The following is a 14772-nucleotide window of genomic DNA, read 5'->3' on the forward strand; positions in this document are numbered from 1 at the left end:
GATCATGAATTATGCATGGTCAGCCATAGCACAAAGGTAGGGTATTGGAATCAGAGGGGTGCCCCATAGTGAGGGTACAAGGGACACTGAGTTAGCCTTTGACTGAGGTTGCAGCGGCGCCATCTCGGAACCAGATAGAGCCATAATAGGGGCATCGTCTGGCGAGAAGAGAATCAGTGTCAATGGATCATTCTCCAGTGAAGATCTCGAGATCAGGATGGTATTCAGTCCGGATTCAGAGTCCTCCACTGACACCAAAAGAAGGTCCTGTCGGCTGTAACCCAAGTAGGGCACATCTCGGCTCCAAAGGCGCACTGGGGGGAACTTGGGTCATGCCAAAGATGAGACCCATCACATCATAAAACTCCTGAATTTGGGCAGGAGTGACCCTGTCCCTGCGAAATTAGGCATGGCATAGGGTCTGGTTATGGCGCCAGCTCCACAGAATGACTGCAGGAGCGGGACTGTGAAGTACAATGACGCCTCTGCAATCTGACTGGGGACTTGGAGGGGTGCAGTGAAGTCGGGTTGCGCTCCGACTTACTTCTTTTTAGACTTACCAGACGACTTGGACTTGAATGACAACCGGTCACAGTAACTGCTCCGGGAATAAGATCAGGACTTTCCGCAAGACTTGGACCAGCACAGAGGCTTGCGGTGCAGAGTGACAAAGAGCATTGTCTTCCGCAACTGGATGGCCACGGGGTGCATGGAAGCACAGACGCTGCAAGTCTTAGGGTGGTGCACTGTCCTTAGAAACCAGAGACAGACCAAGTGGGGATCAATCATAGGCATCTGTTTGTGACAATGCCCACAAGGCTTAAATTAAAACCTGTGAACGTATTAGGGGGCCTTTACCTTCTGGTTGAAGACAGTTTAGAAGAAAAAACTTTAAAAGCTTTGTCTTAGGCTGAGGTAGCTCTGGATCTGCATCCGTTGGTGCTGAAAGAAAGGAACTGAGGTTAGCATGCATAAATGGTGCCTATATAGGCCCATGCAAATCACAGGTGGTGCAGTTGACCGACAAGGTGTTAATAATTGGCAGGGATCAATGTTAGCATTTAGCTGAAGTCATCTTATTTCTGGCAGCCATCTTGTCTGCCATGTGCTCACCATGTGCTCTGTCCTGCTTTACAGTCGTTTACCCTTGTGTTCTGCTTATAGACTGGCTATATTTAGGCTTTGCTACTCTGCACATGGGCAGAAGCAACTGTAACTGTTTATACACATGTTCTAGTCTGTAACGGTCAGGTTATTTTGACCAGAGTCAGCAAACTGCTAGCTCCTCCGTACTGTTGACTGTGCATTTCTGTATGATCATTTATGTATGTAAACTCTCCTTGTGTGCTTGTACCGCCTTCTTTTGAGCCCCTGTGTGGGTATAAAAGGTTCATGATCCTTCTACTCAGTGGGCTACTTCATACACTACCGAAGGGTGTTGTGTGACTGTAGTTCCACCTCATAAGGTCTAATAAACTTCTTGTTTAACATTTGTTTCTGTGCCAACTTCTATTTATTGGTCTGAGGACTTATGTGCAGAGAAGGGCGAACCCCTAGCACAGGTAGGCCTGGCTGAGGCTCACAACTACAAAGGGGCACTTACCGGTGCAAAGAGATAATGCTCAAAAACGTTTCTGAATACAGTTTACTGCTTGGGGAAGGTAAGAGATACACAATACAAATCGAGCAAAATGCCTCAAGGGCTTTGCTGGTTTACTACTGAAGACGATCACCCATGACCCACTCTGAGTTCTGTGTTTTCAGGGCATACTGGGTCGACTATTAATTGCACAAAAAAAGATGATGATCAGCCAAACCACCCTCACTTGTAGGTTGGATTAATAGATTAAAATTAGTCATGCAGTTAGAGTATATTTACTGTAAAAGCAAGGAACAACTGAATTAAGATCAGTTAAAACAGAACACAAGAGAATTGAGGAATGTATGGTTTTGTTCTGCGAATCAATTCGAAAAGTACCATAAAAGGCAAAGTCCAAGCGTTCTTGTTTCATTTAAATGTGTAACTTGTGATGGTTTATTTTATTTTTGTTATTACTTTTGGGTTCTTACATCCTTCTATTTTCCAATTTAAAAAATAAAATAATACTATTAAAAACGTACTTTTCAAGAGAGAAAACAGAAACATAGGAAAACTCAACTGTGGTGAATCCAATTAACAAAATCCAAGTGTATAAATCATCAAGTACACAGTCAAGGGGGATACTTCTTGGGGAAACACTACATTACAGGTTAGATGTTAGCCAATGGCAGAAACAAGAAATTGATTTAGAAATGATCTTACCTGGCAACCTCAACGTTTTGAATAAACAATCGACCAAAAGTCATGTCTAGTGAAAAAAATAGGTGCACCTTTACTGCTTCCATATCAGTCAAGAAGGTAATTAGAATCAGGTGCTGAACAACTTCGATTAATTACTCGATCAATAGGAAGTACTACCAACTGTATGTAGAGTTAAAAACAAACTGTGTGATTTTGCAGTGCATCATTCAGTTATGTGGTAACACATCATACCTTCAGTTATGTGGTAACACATCATACCTTCAGTTATGTGGTAACACATCATACCTATGTAAAACAAAATCAGTTAAGGGAGTATTATGAAGTAAATTGTAAACAAAACAAAGTCCATCATTCCACTGTTAAAAGGATTGTTTTCAAACAGAGACATTCACCTCCCAATCAGACTGCATAATGCTCCTAGAGATCGTACAGAACACCAAATCTATGTTCAGGGATGTATAGTCCTCCGTGAATACGATGAGCAGAGTTCACAATTCTACAATTACTAAAAGACTGTGCAGGTATGACTTTCGTTGACAATTAAAACCTCTCCCAAAAAAACATTGCAGCATGGCTTTGGTTTAGAAAACGGCAACGTCCCTTTAGACAGATGAGACCACAGTGGAGTTGTTGTGCTGTAATGCACAAGGACGTCTGCAAAAACCAAATACTGTGTATCAGTGCAAAAATCACATGCCAACAGTCAAACATTGCGTTAGGGGAATGAAGAGTTGGGGCTGCTTTATACTTGCAGGACCCGGATGCCTCACAATCATGGAGTCTATCATTAAATTCTCATTATTCCACAGTAGTGGCCAGCACGGAACGGAAGTGTTGTGATTGGTCTGAGCGCCCTGGTTCGGCGCTCAGACGGGGACTGGGGGCCAGGGCATGTTTTCCACCCAGGCTGTAATGCTCGAGACGACTGGCCAAACATTCATGCGCACTACGGGGGTGAAAACCACTCCTCCCCTCCCCTGTCAGCAGAGCAGCCCTGCCCTGCAAAGCTGCGATGCCCGTTACAGGAAAAAATAAAATGATAATAAAACTGAGTTATTATCATTTTATTTTTCCTTACACTGCTGAAAAGCAGTGAGGCAACGCTCCTCTGCCTTAGCACTCTAGAGGAACACGTGAGATCATCTGCCCAGCAGTTTAAGCCTGGCAAAAAAGGGATCGTGCAACATCCGTAAATCTTTGACGAAAGGGTTGCAAAAGGTTAGAATCAGGATTTCAAATATCCAAGTCTAGTCCAGACTTCAACCTGATTGAGATGCTGTGCCACAAGCTAGAGAGGTAGAAGTCTTTTGAATGTTGGATATTTTTACGTAATTATGACAAAATGAAATTTGTGTATGGTATTTGGCACATGTGGAGAGAGTGTTCTATGTTCAGACTTGTTCAACAGATGAAATGTAGGTATGTCATCACGTAAAACAATAGAATAGTAAGAGTGTGTACTTTCTTTTTCACATCACTGCAGCTATATTTCTTGTATAAATAATTTTACTTATTTTTGCATTTTATTGATTTCCATACTAACTAGGTCTCTTTTCAAACAGTATGAATTGTAAATACCCTTTTGCCAATACAAATAACCTCCTATAAAATGCACACTCCAAGAAAAGAAAAAAACACATGCGATAATCAAAAGTATAAAAATATTTATTTTAAAAAATCTGATTATTCTTGCATGTGTTTGTTTTTTTACATTTAGAAACAGCAAACAAAGACACTTACATTTGTGGTCAAGGACTGAAATTTAAATACATTGATCTGCTTGTAAATAAAATACTTTCTAGTACAGAGGTCACAAATAAAATGTGCATGTGCAAATGCTCTGCAATTCACAGATTTAAAAACAGTACAATTAATAACGTAATTTGTAACCGTTTTTAAAAGGAGAAAAAAGTGGTTCAGTAAGTAACAAAAATATGTATTCAGTTGATGATGGCAATAACCATTCTATATAAATAACCTGGAAGATCGAAAAGATGGCTCACATTGGTTTACTGTTAAGGCTTGTTCAAGTGCACTAATGGCGGCCCAGATGTAAACAAAGCGACAACAACTTAGTGGTTTACAGTTTCAGTCTTGCGTTGTAGTCGCTGATTTCGCTTGCATCTTCTTCCACTGTTTTGTGTCGGTCAGGAAAGGCACGGATTTCCAGACGACAACGGTCTCCTGGTGGCCCAAGCTCCTCAAGTTGTTTCCTCTGCGAAGCTTCCAGTTCTTCCAGTCTCTTACGGAGAAGAGAAAGTTCTTTTTGGTGCTGCTCTTCCTAAAGGTGTAAATAGTTATGGTGAGTTACAAAACAAATGGAGATGAACACATCCTTGGTTAAACAATATCTTGCAAACTTTGTGACTTTTAAGTCTTGTTCTCCACCTTTGATCTCGCAGCTTTTAACTCTTACACTGTAAGCTTAGTTGTTCCATGGTCACTCGTAACATAATAAACTTTAAGTGAGTCACTGAGTTTTTGGGAAGGGACATTCTTAGCAGGGGAGCGAAACAAGTTATCAGGTAGTTATTTTGGTGTGTAAAACAACTCTCTGTCGGCAGGTTATGGATAATGAAAATTCTTGCACAGCCATATTATATGCTTATTTAGGCTGATCATTAGAAGTACAATGCCAATACCACTCTGCGTGGCAGTGCCCTCTTTAAACCAAATGACCTGTTTCGTATGCTTATATGCTAATGCCGCTGTCAATAGGGATGCTCATCCACGGCTTATGGCACCATTTTGAGATGCAACTGGAGGCTGGATCTCAGACTTTAGGCACACTAGACCCGTGTGTGGGAGTTCTTACTCTCCTGCCTCCAAGAGCCTTTTCGTCAGCCTCTCTTCCGGCTGGATCTGGCCGGCCATGATGGGGCTTGTTCAGTCTCAGCACAGCTGCCAACCATCCCTAAAACTGGAAAACATCTTTTTCTAATAGGGCCAAAATGCAAATCAGTTTTGTAATACAGGCTGTGTAAATGGACCTACTCACTAATCTGACTGCGATATGCAACACTTGCACTCAGGCTATAATTCTACATGAGCCGCAAGTCTAAAGGAAGATAGCGGACTTCGGTGAAATCCCATTACATAAGCACATGTGAAACAGCGCCCCTAGCTGAAGAGCAGCAATGACCAACTCAGATTAATTGTTACACCATCAATTCAACACTTATTACCTGAAGAGGGAAAGCCACTTCAGATCCTGGAATCACTGTAGAGGAGAGAAAACTAATCTGGTTTAGTGCTCCTGCAACTGTAACATTAGGCCCAAGAATTAAGCTGCGAAATTCATTGAGTCTGCGCTGAAGATCCTTCTGCCTCCTCTGAAGCCTAGCAAACTCTTCAGCAGGAACAGTTTTTCTAAAAAGAAACAAAAACAAGATAATAAGAATATGCAATTGTGAGCATGTCCTACAATAACGGTCTTTACTTGCATTTTGTTTCTATTACAAGCAGAACATGGCATACTTGGAGTTGTAGCAAAGCATGCAAGAGTCTTCCAATAAAATATACCAGCCCTGAGAGCTGTTGTAAGCAGCCTAACCCTAAGCACAGGTCAACGACAGAGGTTAAAGGTCGTTAGTGGAGCATACATCATGATCATCCATTACTCGGAGAAGACAGAAGTCATCATTCTCTGACCCACCCCCTCAGCCTGGGACAACACCTGGTGGCCCACCACCCTCGGCAGCCCCCCAACCCCACGGACCATGCCCAGAACCTTGGCATCATACTCGACTCCTCCCTCACCATGACCCGCCTGATCAACGCCGTCACCTCCACCTGTTTCAACGCCCTCCGCATCCTTCGCAAGACCTACAAATGGATCAACCCCCGAATCCAGAAAAACCGTCACCCACGCACTCATAACAAGCAGACTGGACTACGGAAACGCCCTCTATGCTGGAATCAACAAATCCCTGCTACACAAACTCCAGACCATCCAAAACACCGCGGCCAGACACGTCCTCGACAACCCACAACATGATCCCATCACTCAACACCTATCAGACCTCCACTGGCTCCCCGTCAAGAAGAGAGAAACTTTCAAGCTACTCACCCACACCTACAAATCCCTACACAACACCGGACACAAATACCTCAACGAAAGAGTCTCCTTCCATGTACCCAAGAGAAACTTCCGCTCCACTGACCTCGCCCTAGCAGAAACCCCGTGCATCCGCAGATCCAGAGCGGGTTGGAAGAGGCTTCTACTACGTCATGGCAAAGGACTGTAACGAGCTCCCGGTCAACATCAGATGCTCCCCCACCCTGCACACCTTCAGGAAGAGCCTCAAGACCTGGCTCTTCGGCTGGCTCGGTGCTGCACCCGTCCCCAGCGTTTTGAGACCCTCATGGGTGAGTAGCGCACTTCACAATTCCCTGATTGATTGATCCACAATGATTTTACCGGAACGTTTGACATTATTTAATACCTTCAATTATTTTTATTGGGCTCTACTGAAAACGAATGATGTCTCAGTATTGTATAGCATTATAGTTGCAAATATCAATATGAATAAAACAGGGTCCTGTTAATGACAATAAGTTACTGTAATCGGTACTAGACACAACATTTGGCTGTTGCTTGTCAGAGATGGCAACAGCTTTCTGAAACAATAGGCTGCGAAAGCCATTGAGAGGCAGGTTTTCTAAATTGCACTTAGGCTTGCAACATTAGACAAAAACAAAGGCTTTCAACATTATCCTGAATGGCAACAGATTACCAATATCCCAAATGACCATTAGGAGTGAGTTTCAATAGCAATGGGTATTAACTAAGAAAGATGTGCCAAAATGAACATGATTCACAACAAGTATTGGCAATGTCAATAGGTCCCAGCAATCCGAGAGCTCTAGGCGTTGCCAATATTAATGTCTTTTAGCTATGAGTTATGGAGTGGAGTGGAATTATGTGTGCAGTGTGGAATTGTGTGGTGTTGAGTAGAGTTATGTGTAGTGTAATTATATTGTATGGTTGTAGGAAGTTGGCTTTGCATATACTATACCAAAGTGAGGTATAGAGTGCACAGACTCCAGTGAGTCCCCAGAGGTATAGCAGATTAAATTAGATAATCACTAACAGCCCTATTTGTGGTAGTGTGGTCGACATGCTAGGCTTATCAGGAGGGCGTGTTAAGCATTTATTGTATTCACTCAATCAAGGCTACTGTCACACACTCCGAAACAGAATCCAGACCAATTAGGTAAGTATAAAAAAAGCATACTTGTGGTTTAGGACTTGGTACAGGTAGGTAATAAATACTTGCAAATACACGCCTGTTCAAAGAAATGCAGTTGTTCTTGTAATTGTAACAGTTACAGGTTGATATCGCTTTTTGGAATACGTGGAATTACCCAGTAAATACTATTTGATTACTTTCAGATTACTTTACAATAGTGCTTACTTTTTCCCATACATTAATAGATCTACATAGAACACTTTCTAGACCCAAAATCTCCTACTATGGGTCCCTGTGCAGAGGAAAAATGGTTATCGAACTCAGAGGTAAGTATTTAACTTACAAGGTTGAGGTTTTAGGGTTAGGACCAAGGCTCCCCAAGGTCCAGGTGGACACTCTAGTTGCACCACCAGTGGCACTGGGGCGGCCGAGGGCAGAGTGCAGGGGCCTAAAGTTAGCCAACGGGGCAAGGTAGCCTTTGGTTGAGGTCTGCTGTCAAGCAGGCAAGTTAGGTTTGGGAGGAAAGCTCCTAGGGTTGCGGTCTGCACTGCAGGGGTCAACGACCAACACAAGAACCGCACCTCCAGAGGCACGGAGGTGGACAGTTGCAGGAGGTAGAGAGGACAGCAGGGTCCCTGGGCTTCTCAGTGGCAACCGTCGATTTCGGAGAGCTGCAGGCTCGGTCGGGGGGACTTCTTGGACCCAGGACTTGAAAGGTGACTGGGGATTTGGGAGGATGCTTGGACACAGTAAGATGGGCCAGCCAAGGCCGGGAAGGCATCAAGGGCTGGGGAGTCTTAGGCATCGGTTTCCTTAGGCTGCGATCGGTCACAGTTGAAGTCAGTTGGACAGACGCGGTCGGACTTCCTGGACCGCTTCGGTCAAGGGAAGAGTTGTCTTACTGCCTTGGGTCGCAATGCAACAGCTGCAGGTTAATTTTCGAAGCTTGTGGGAGGTCAGGGGTCACAGGATCCCAAATTAGGAATGACGGGTGACCTCTCTGGAGTATGCGGCCACTTGGCCGAGTGCAGAATCGCGGAGTCCGGACTCTGAAAGTTAGTCTTGGGTTTGAGCAAATCCGGTGCTCATGGGGGACAGAGTCTGTTGAGTGCAGGGCAGGTCCTCCAGGGTCAGGGGGTCTGTTGCTGCTGGACACTCCGGTTTCTGCTCTGTAGGCAGGTTGTGGCTGGGACAGGCCGGTAGGGCTGGGGCCAAGTCAGTTCGGGTCCTCCGTTTCTTCCTGGGTCAGCAAGGCTGGGTCCTTCTTCTTTCTTCCTTGAATCTGAGGAGGGAAGGCTCAGGGTCACCCCTAAATATGACATTTAGGGCCATTAAAGGGGTGTGTAGTTTTGGACAAATGGGCCCCTTCCTTGGGGTTGGTACACCCCCTATTATGCTACCCTCAAGTGGGAGGGGCCATGCGCCTATTTCTAATTGGTCCCCTCGGGTCTGAGATGTGTGCTTCACCTCGCTCTCCTCACCTGAGGAGTGGGGTTGCAACAATGGGCACACCTCTCTTCCTAGCTTGGATTTCTCGCCGATTCTCCCACCCAAGTGGGGGTCAGAACTGGTGGGAGCCAGTAGCCGGGGACAGCAAAAGGCAGGGACAGCGTCCAAAGGTTGCAGGCCCTTGAAGCTTCCCCTTACATGGGCGCAGACCATCCTGGGGGAGGAGACATGACACCTCTGTCCAGGATGGGCTTTGTTTCTGGACCCAGAGAGTGGAGGCCCTCTACCCAGGGGTCCAGAAACCTGTCAGGTGGTGGCAATGGCGGGCAGTTATTCAGGAACCACACCAGGGATGGTCGATTTTTAGGGGGCATCTCTAAGATGCCCTCTGAGTGCATCACCAGTGAAAGTTTAATGTGCTGAGAGGTTTGCTACCAAACATCTCAGTTTTAAGTAAAGCCATTATGGAGCTGTGGAGTTCATAGTGACCAACTCCCAGACCATATATTCTTTATGGCTTTACTACCATGTCTAAGAATGGACCCTGTAGGGGTACATGGCTCATGCTTCTGTACCCTCCCCTTAGGACTAGTGCACTAGTGCACCCAGTTAGAGGGGTGGATTGCAGGCATGGCACACAGGTGTGTGTGCCATATTGACTCTTCACATTTCTCTGCACCAAACCACGCTGACTGCTGTGGCAGAGTGTGTGGGTTAAGGTGCAGGGCCTCTAAGGGTGGGACAATAGGTGCTGAAGCCCTCAGAGGCCTTCCTTGGTCACAGTGCCCTTGGTACCCATGGTACCTTTTACAAGGGGCTAGCCTGTGGCCAGGGAAGGGCCAATTGTGGATACAAAGTTACAATTTTGTGAAAGAACACAGGCCCTGGGAACCTGATTGGCAGGGACCCAGTGCACATCAAGCCAAAATGCATCAGTAAATTTGTCAAAAAGTGTGTGTGTGTGGGGGGGGGTTACTGCAACAGAAACCCACTTTCCTACCAGGGTGCATTGAAATGATGTGGTTAGTAATGATGCAATATTGAGTGTAGTTGAATTCTGTTTGTGATTGTGTGTTATAGAGTGTAATTATGTGGAGTGGTATTGTGTGGCGTGGAGGGGAATTATGCTGTTTAGTGTTGAATTTTGTAGCACAAACTTTCTGGAAGACACTTAACGCTTCATAAAAATTGTGATTACAAGACAGTAAGGACTAATATCTGTAGTTGTAAAAGGGACAAAAACGCTCAAGTAAATATTCGTGCTGTTGGGATAATTGTTACAATGATATGCATATCACATAGTGTATGCAAAAATAAACGCTTGTCCAGGACACCGAGCTGGGCTGGAGAGGTTAATATGCCTGATAGCTCTGGCATTCGGTTAATCTCCTAGAAAGCTGATTTATGAAAGAGGTTATAAACAGTAAGCAACTTAGCATGTTGGTAGGAGCTGGCCAGCAGCTGTGTGTGGAGGAGAGGACAGACATCTGGCACAAACCTGTGGTGACTTCGGATCTCCGATCCCTACGTGCATCATCTCATAATATTAAAATATATCCCTGACGGGGTGCGGATGGGGGAAGGCTAACATTATTAGCAGGAAGAGGGCAAGAGAGGGCAGAAACATGAGGAACAGTGGGATATGAATCAATACAACAGACTCAAGAGTGTTAAAAATATTAGAGACAGAAGGAGGAGGGTGGGGGGGGCATCAAGACAAACCACTTAAATATTATTTCGTCTTAAAATGTGAAGTACTTTTCCAACCAAACAGAACTGCAATGTCAGGCTATTATTTTGTTTATAAAGCCTGCTTCCTTATTCTGCTGTTTTGTTATAACAGTCCAAGTGGCAAGAAAGAAGGGAACAGTATATCCAAACAGGCACTTTTCTGTATGTTTACTTAAAAGATTATAATTTACCCCTACACGGGCTGAGGCCTAATAAAAGGTTAGAATGTCATCACACCCTAGACCCTGCAAAGCCCCCGCTGGTATGTCGTCACGGTCATCGTCATTTTAAATCTTACTATCACCTTGATCGAGATCGTACTTGCACTACACAATATAATTCAGCCCACCTAAACTGTAGATCTCTGCCTAAACATTGCACCGAATTAGCCCTTTTAATTGAGGAATATAAGCTGGATGCTTTATTTTTAACTGAAACATGGTTGCAACCACGGAATGAACCCAATATTATTTGGGCCCTCCCGTTAGGATACGGTATTTGCAGAATGGATCGCAGCTCAGGAAGAGGAGGAGGCCTGGCTATTATCTATAAATATACCTATAGATGTAGATTATTACCATCTTTATTCACGGACAGGGAAAATCTCACCTTTTCACTGGAACTGTCCCAAACCGACTGCCTTTCAGGCGTACTAATTTATCGCCCTCCGGAGGCGCTAAAGGATTTTATTCCCAAACGTATTGATTTGGCCTCAGAACGAGTGGTTGCCATGGCGAACTTTACTACCTTAGGAGATTTTAATATACACTTGGAGGATGTAACCCTTTCTGCAACTAATAATCTTGTATCTGGCCTCCAAGTGCTGGGTTTAGACTTGAAGTGCCTCCTTCCAACACATGAAAAAGGCCATCTCCTTGACCCCGTCTTCAATAATTTAGACAATCTTACATCAGGAGGCCCCATTTCTCTACCTTGGTCCGACCACTGCCTAGTTCCCCTATTTTGGGTAACAAAGACTGGTCGGGGAGCACAACCATCTAACATACGGTGGGACCGGAAGTGGTGTAATCTACCACTAGATGAATGGAAAACATCCTTGGAGGCAGCCAAGCCATTGCTAGGTATTGACATTGAGGAGGCAAACACAAACTTTAATAGGTGGATCCAGGAAACTCTTGATAGGGCTCTCCCAAAGGTCATCGCTCAAAAACATAATAGGAAAAATGCAGCCCCGTGGTATAGCCCCCAACTGAGATCATTAAAGCAATCTTGCCGTAAGTTGGAAAGTCTATGGAGACTTGATCCTTTGCAAGAAACAAAGGAAATCTATAGGAAAGCGATCAGGAGTTACAAAACCGAGATTAAAACGAACCAGGCAAACTTCTATGAGACTAAAATAAGTACCGCTGCTAACCCCCCGAAAGAGATCTTTAGAATAGCGAAGTCCCTCATCACCCCTCCACAAACTTCCTCCTCAAAAGAAGGGGCTCTTGATCGTTGTAATCAATTGGCAGTGTTCTTTAAAGAGAAAATACAAGCTATCTACACTGCTTTCCCTTTCAAGCAGGTTGATTTGGTGGATAATATTACCACAGATCTAGCTCATGTACCAGTGCTCGATCAATTACATCTTCTGGATGCAGAGATACTTGACAAAATTGTCAGCAAAGTCACCTCGGGCTCTCCGCTGGATGTGGCTCCGCCTCAACAGTTCAGGGCAGTTATCAAGGGTGTTCAGGCTACCATTATAGAGGTCTTAAATCTCTCCATCTCCACATGTACAGTCCCTCTCATGTGGAAATGTGCTATGGTTAAAGCATTAATAAAAAAACCTAGCTTAGTTCCATCCACATTTTCGAACTACTGCCCAATTTCTCTCCTGCCATGGCTTAGTAAGCTGTTGGAGAAACATGTAAACAGCATTCTGGCTAACCATCTGGAGTCCAACAAATTGTTGGACGACACCCAAACCGGCTTCCGTCCAAACCATGGAACAGACACCGCGCTGTTGTTGGTAACTGAAGAGGCAAGGAGGCTGGTGGATGAGGGAGGAAGGGCTGCCATCATTCTTCTAGATCTTAGTGCAGCGATCGACACAGTCAACCATTCCATCTTGATCAACCGACTCAAGAGTAGCGGGGTTTCGGGCGCTGCACTGGATTGGCTTACCTCCTTCCTCAGTAACCGCCGCATCCAAGTCTTTGAGGGAGATGTGGTCTCCTCGAGTCTGTCCTTGGAATGCGGGGTACCACAGGGCTCGGCCTTAAGTCCGACGCTCTTTAATGTGTACATGCAGCCATTGGCAGCCGTCATCAATCCATTTGGCATTAAGATCGTCAGCTACGCAGACGACACCCAGTTAGTGGTATCTTTGTACCACAACAAGGGATCGTCTGACATGCTGGCCCCCTGCCTTGAAGCAGTGGCCAGGTGGATGGAGGACTCATATCTCTGCCTTAACGCAGATAAGACGAAGATCATGTTACTGGGCAACTCTTCTCCTACACTTTCTGTCCCCGCATGGCCCTCATGTCTAGGACCAGTGCCACCGCCAAAGCCACAGATAAAAAGTTTGGGCGTGTGGCTTGATGACACCCTCAACTTCGGCCATCAGGCTACGGTTTTATCAGCAACTTGCTATGGGTTGTTGAGGATGCTACGCAGAGTTCTTCCTCTACTTCCATTTGATGCCCGCAGAATTATGGTCCAGGCCCTGATATTATCTTGGCTGGACTACGGAAATGTCCTGTACCTAGGAGCCCCACTGACCACAATAAACAAACTACACGTTGTTCAGAATAGTGCAGCAAGATTACTCCCGCAGGTTCCTAGGAGGCAGTCTGCAGTACCAGCGCTTCGTCAGCTGCATTGGTTACCTATGGCTGCCAGGATAAAGTTTAAGGCGATATGCATAGCCCATAAGGTTATGTGGAAATCTGGCCCAGCCATTCTTCACTCTATGCTGTCGCCCTATGTACCATCAAGATCTCTCCGCTCTAGGAACCATTTTCTGGCCACTACAAGGAAAATTAGGAAGTCAAGAAGCGGAGGTCGCTCTTTTTCTTATTCGGCGGCCAGATTATGGAATTTACTTCCCCAGTCAGTAAGAGAGATCCATAGTCTGACAATCTTCCGCAGGCTTCTGAAAACACATCTATTCAACTGGTAGTGTCGGCCGAGACTTTTTCTGTGACGTTATTGGTCCCTGAAGCGCTACGAGACCTCCGGGTATTTTAGGCGCTATACAAATATTTTTTAATAATAATAATAATAATAATAATAATAATAATAATAATTGCTCGCCGACTGTTAGACCTGTCAGCCTTAGGGTGGTCTCCCCTACAGTTTTGCCCTTTTTGCCTCCCATTTTGACCTTACATTTTGTTGGACTTAGGACTCTGGGCGCCTCACCACTGCTAAACAGTGCTGAGGTGCGGGTGCTCTCCCCTAAACACCTTGTGAGGCTGGCATATCTGCCACAAGCCACTGCTACTGCAGTAAGGCCAATCCTCCATAGGCTAACATTGGGAACCTCTCCTTATGGGATAACTTCTGACAGGGACCTAATAAGTCTGTCATGTTTGGTCTTGTTGGACTCGGGCGGGGAACCCTTTCCAATGATATATAGGGTTTGGGCATTACTACGCTAGGGATCCCTTTTTTATAAAGTGGACCTTTTCCTGCCTACACTTAGATTAGGCTGCAGACTCCCCCCTCCCCTCTGCATACTGATAGCCTGCCTGGGTTGGGAGGTGGGAGTGGTGATTCACACCCTCTTCCCTGGGATGAGCTGTGATGGGCTGCCCACTGTAGCCTTTACGGCCTGTCTCTCGTCACTGTGACAGCTAGGTCAGGGAAGGCAGGGAACATACCAGAACTCCCTGGACTCTTCCAGAAACCCCTGCCCCCAGACCCTTCCAGAGACTTCTACCACTTTCTAGCCCTTAGACTGAAAGATATATAAGGGAGGGTCCTGGCCTCACTTCCTTGTTACACCCTGGACTAAGAAGAAACTCTGCTGGAGTACAGACTGCTGCGCTGGGAGGATTGCCACTCTGCTGGAGCTGACTGTTCCTAGGAACTGCTGCCCTGTGGTGCTTGAGCTGCCCTACTGCCTGCTGATCTGGCCCTGCTAAG

General features: G+C 45.4%; 1 protein-coding gene across 1 annotated transcript in view; it reads right to left on the bottom strand.

Moving 5' to 3' along the window:
• Nucleotides 1-2014: 2014 nt before the first annotated feature.
• The window catches only part of CEP83 (centrosomal protein 83), a 52756-nt gene continuing 39998 nt past the window's right edge, over nt 2015-14772 (bottom strand). The window contains exons 4-5 of the mRNA XM_086933052.1: nt 5488-5671; nt 2015-4583 (exon numbers count right to left, since the gene is read on the bottom strand). Coding sequence (XP_086789178.1) covers nt 4383-4583; nt 5488-5671 — 385 coding nt within the window. The 3' untranslated portion in view covers nt 2015-4382. The remainder of the gene's footprint in view (nt 4584-5487; nt 5672-14772) is intronic.

This window comes from Lissotriton vulgaris, chromosome 1_1 (assembly GCF_964263255.1).
Source record: "Lissotriton vulgaris chromosome 1_1, aLisVul1.2, whole genome shotgun sequence".
Classification (NCBI taxonomy): Eukaryota; Metazoa; Chordata; class Amphibia; order Caudata; family Salamandridae; genus Lissotriton; species Lissotriton vulgaris.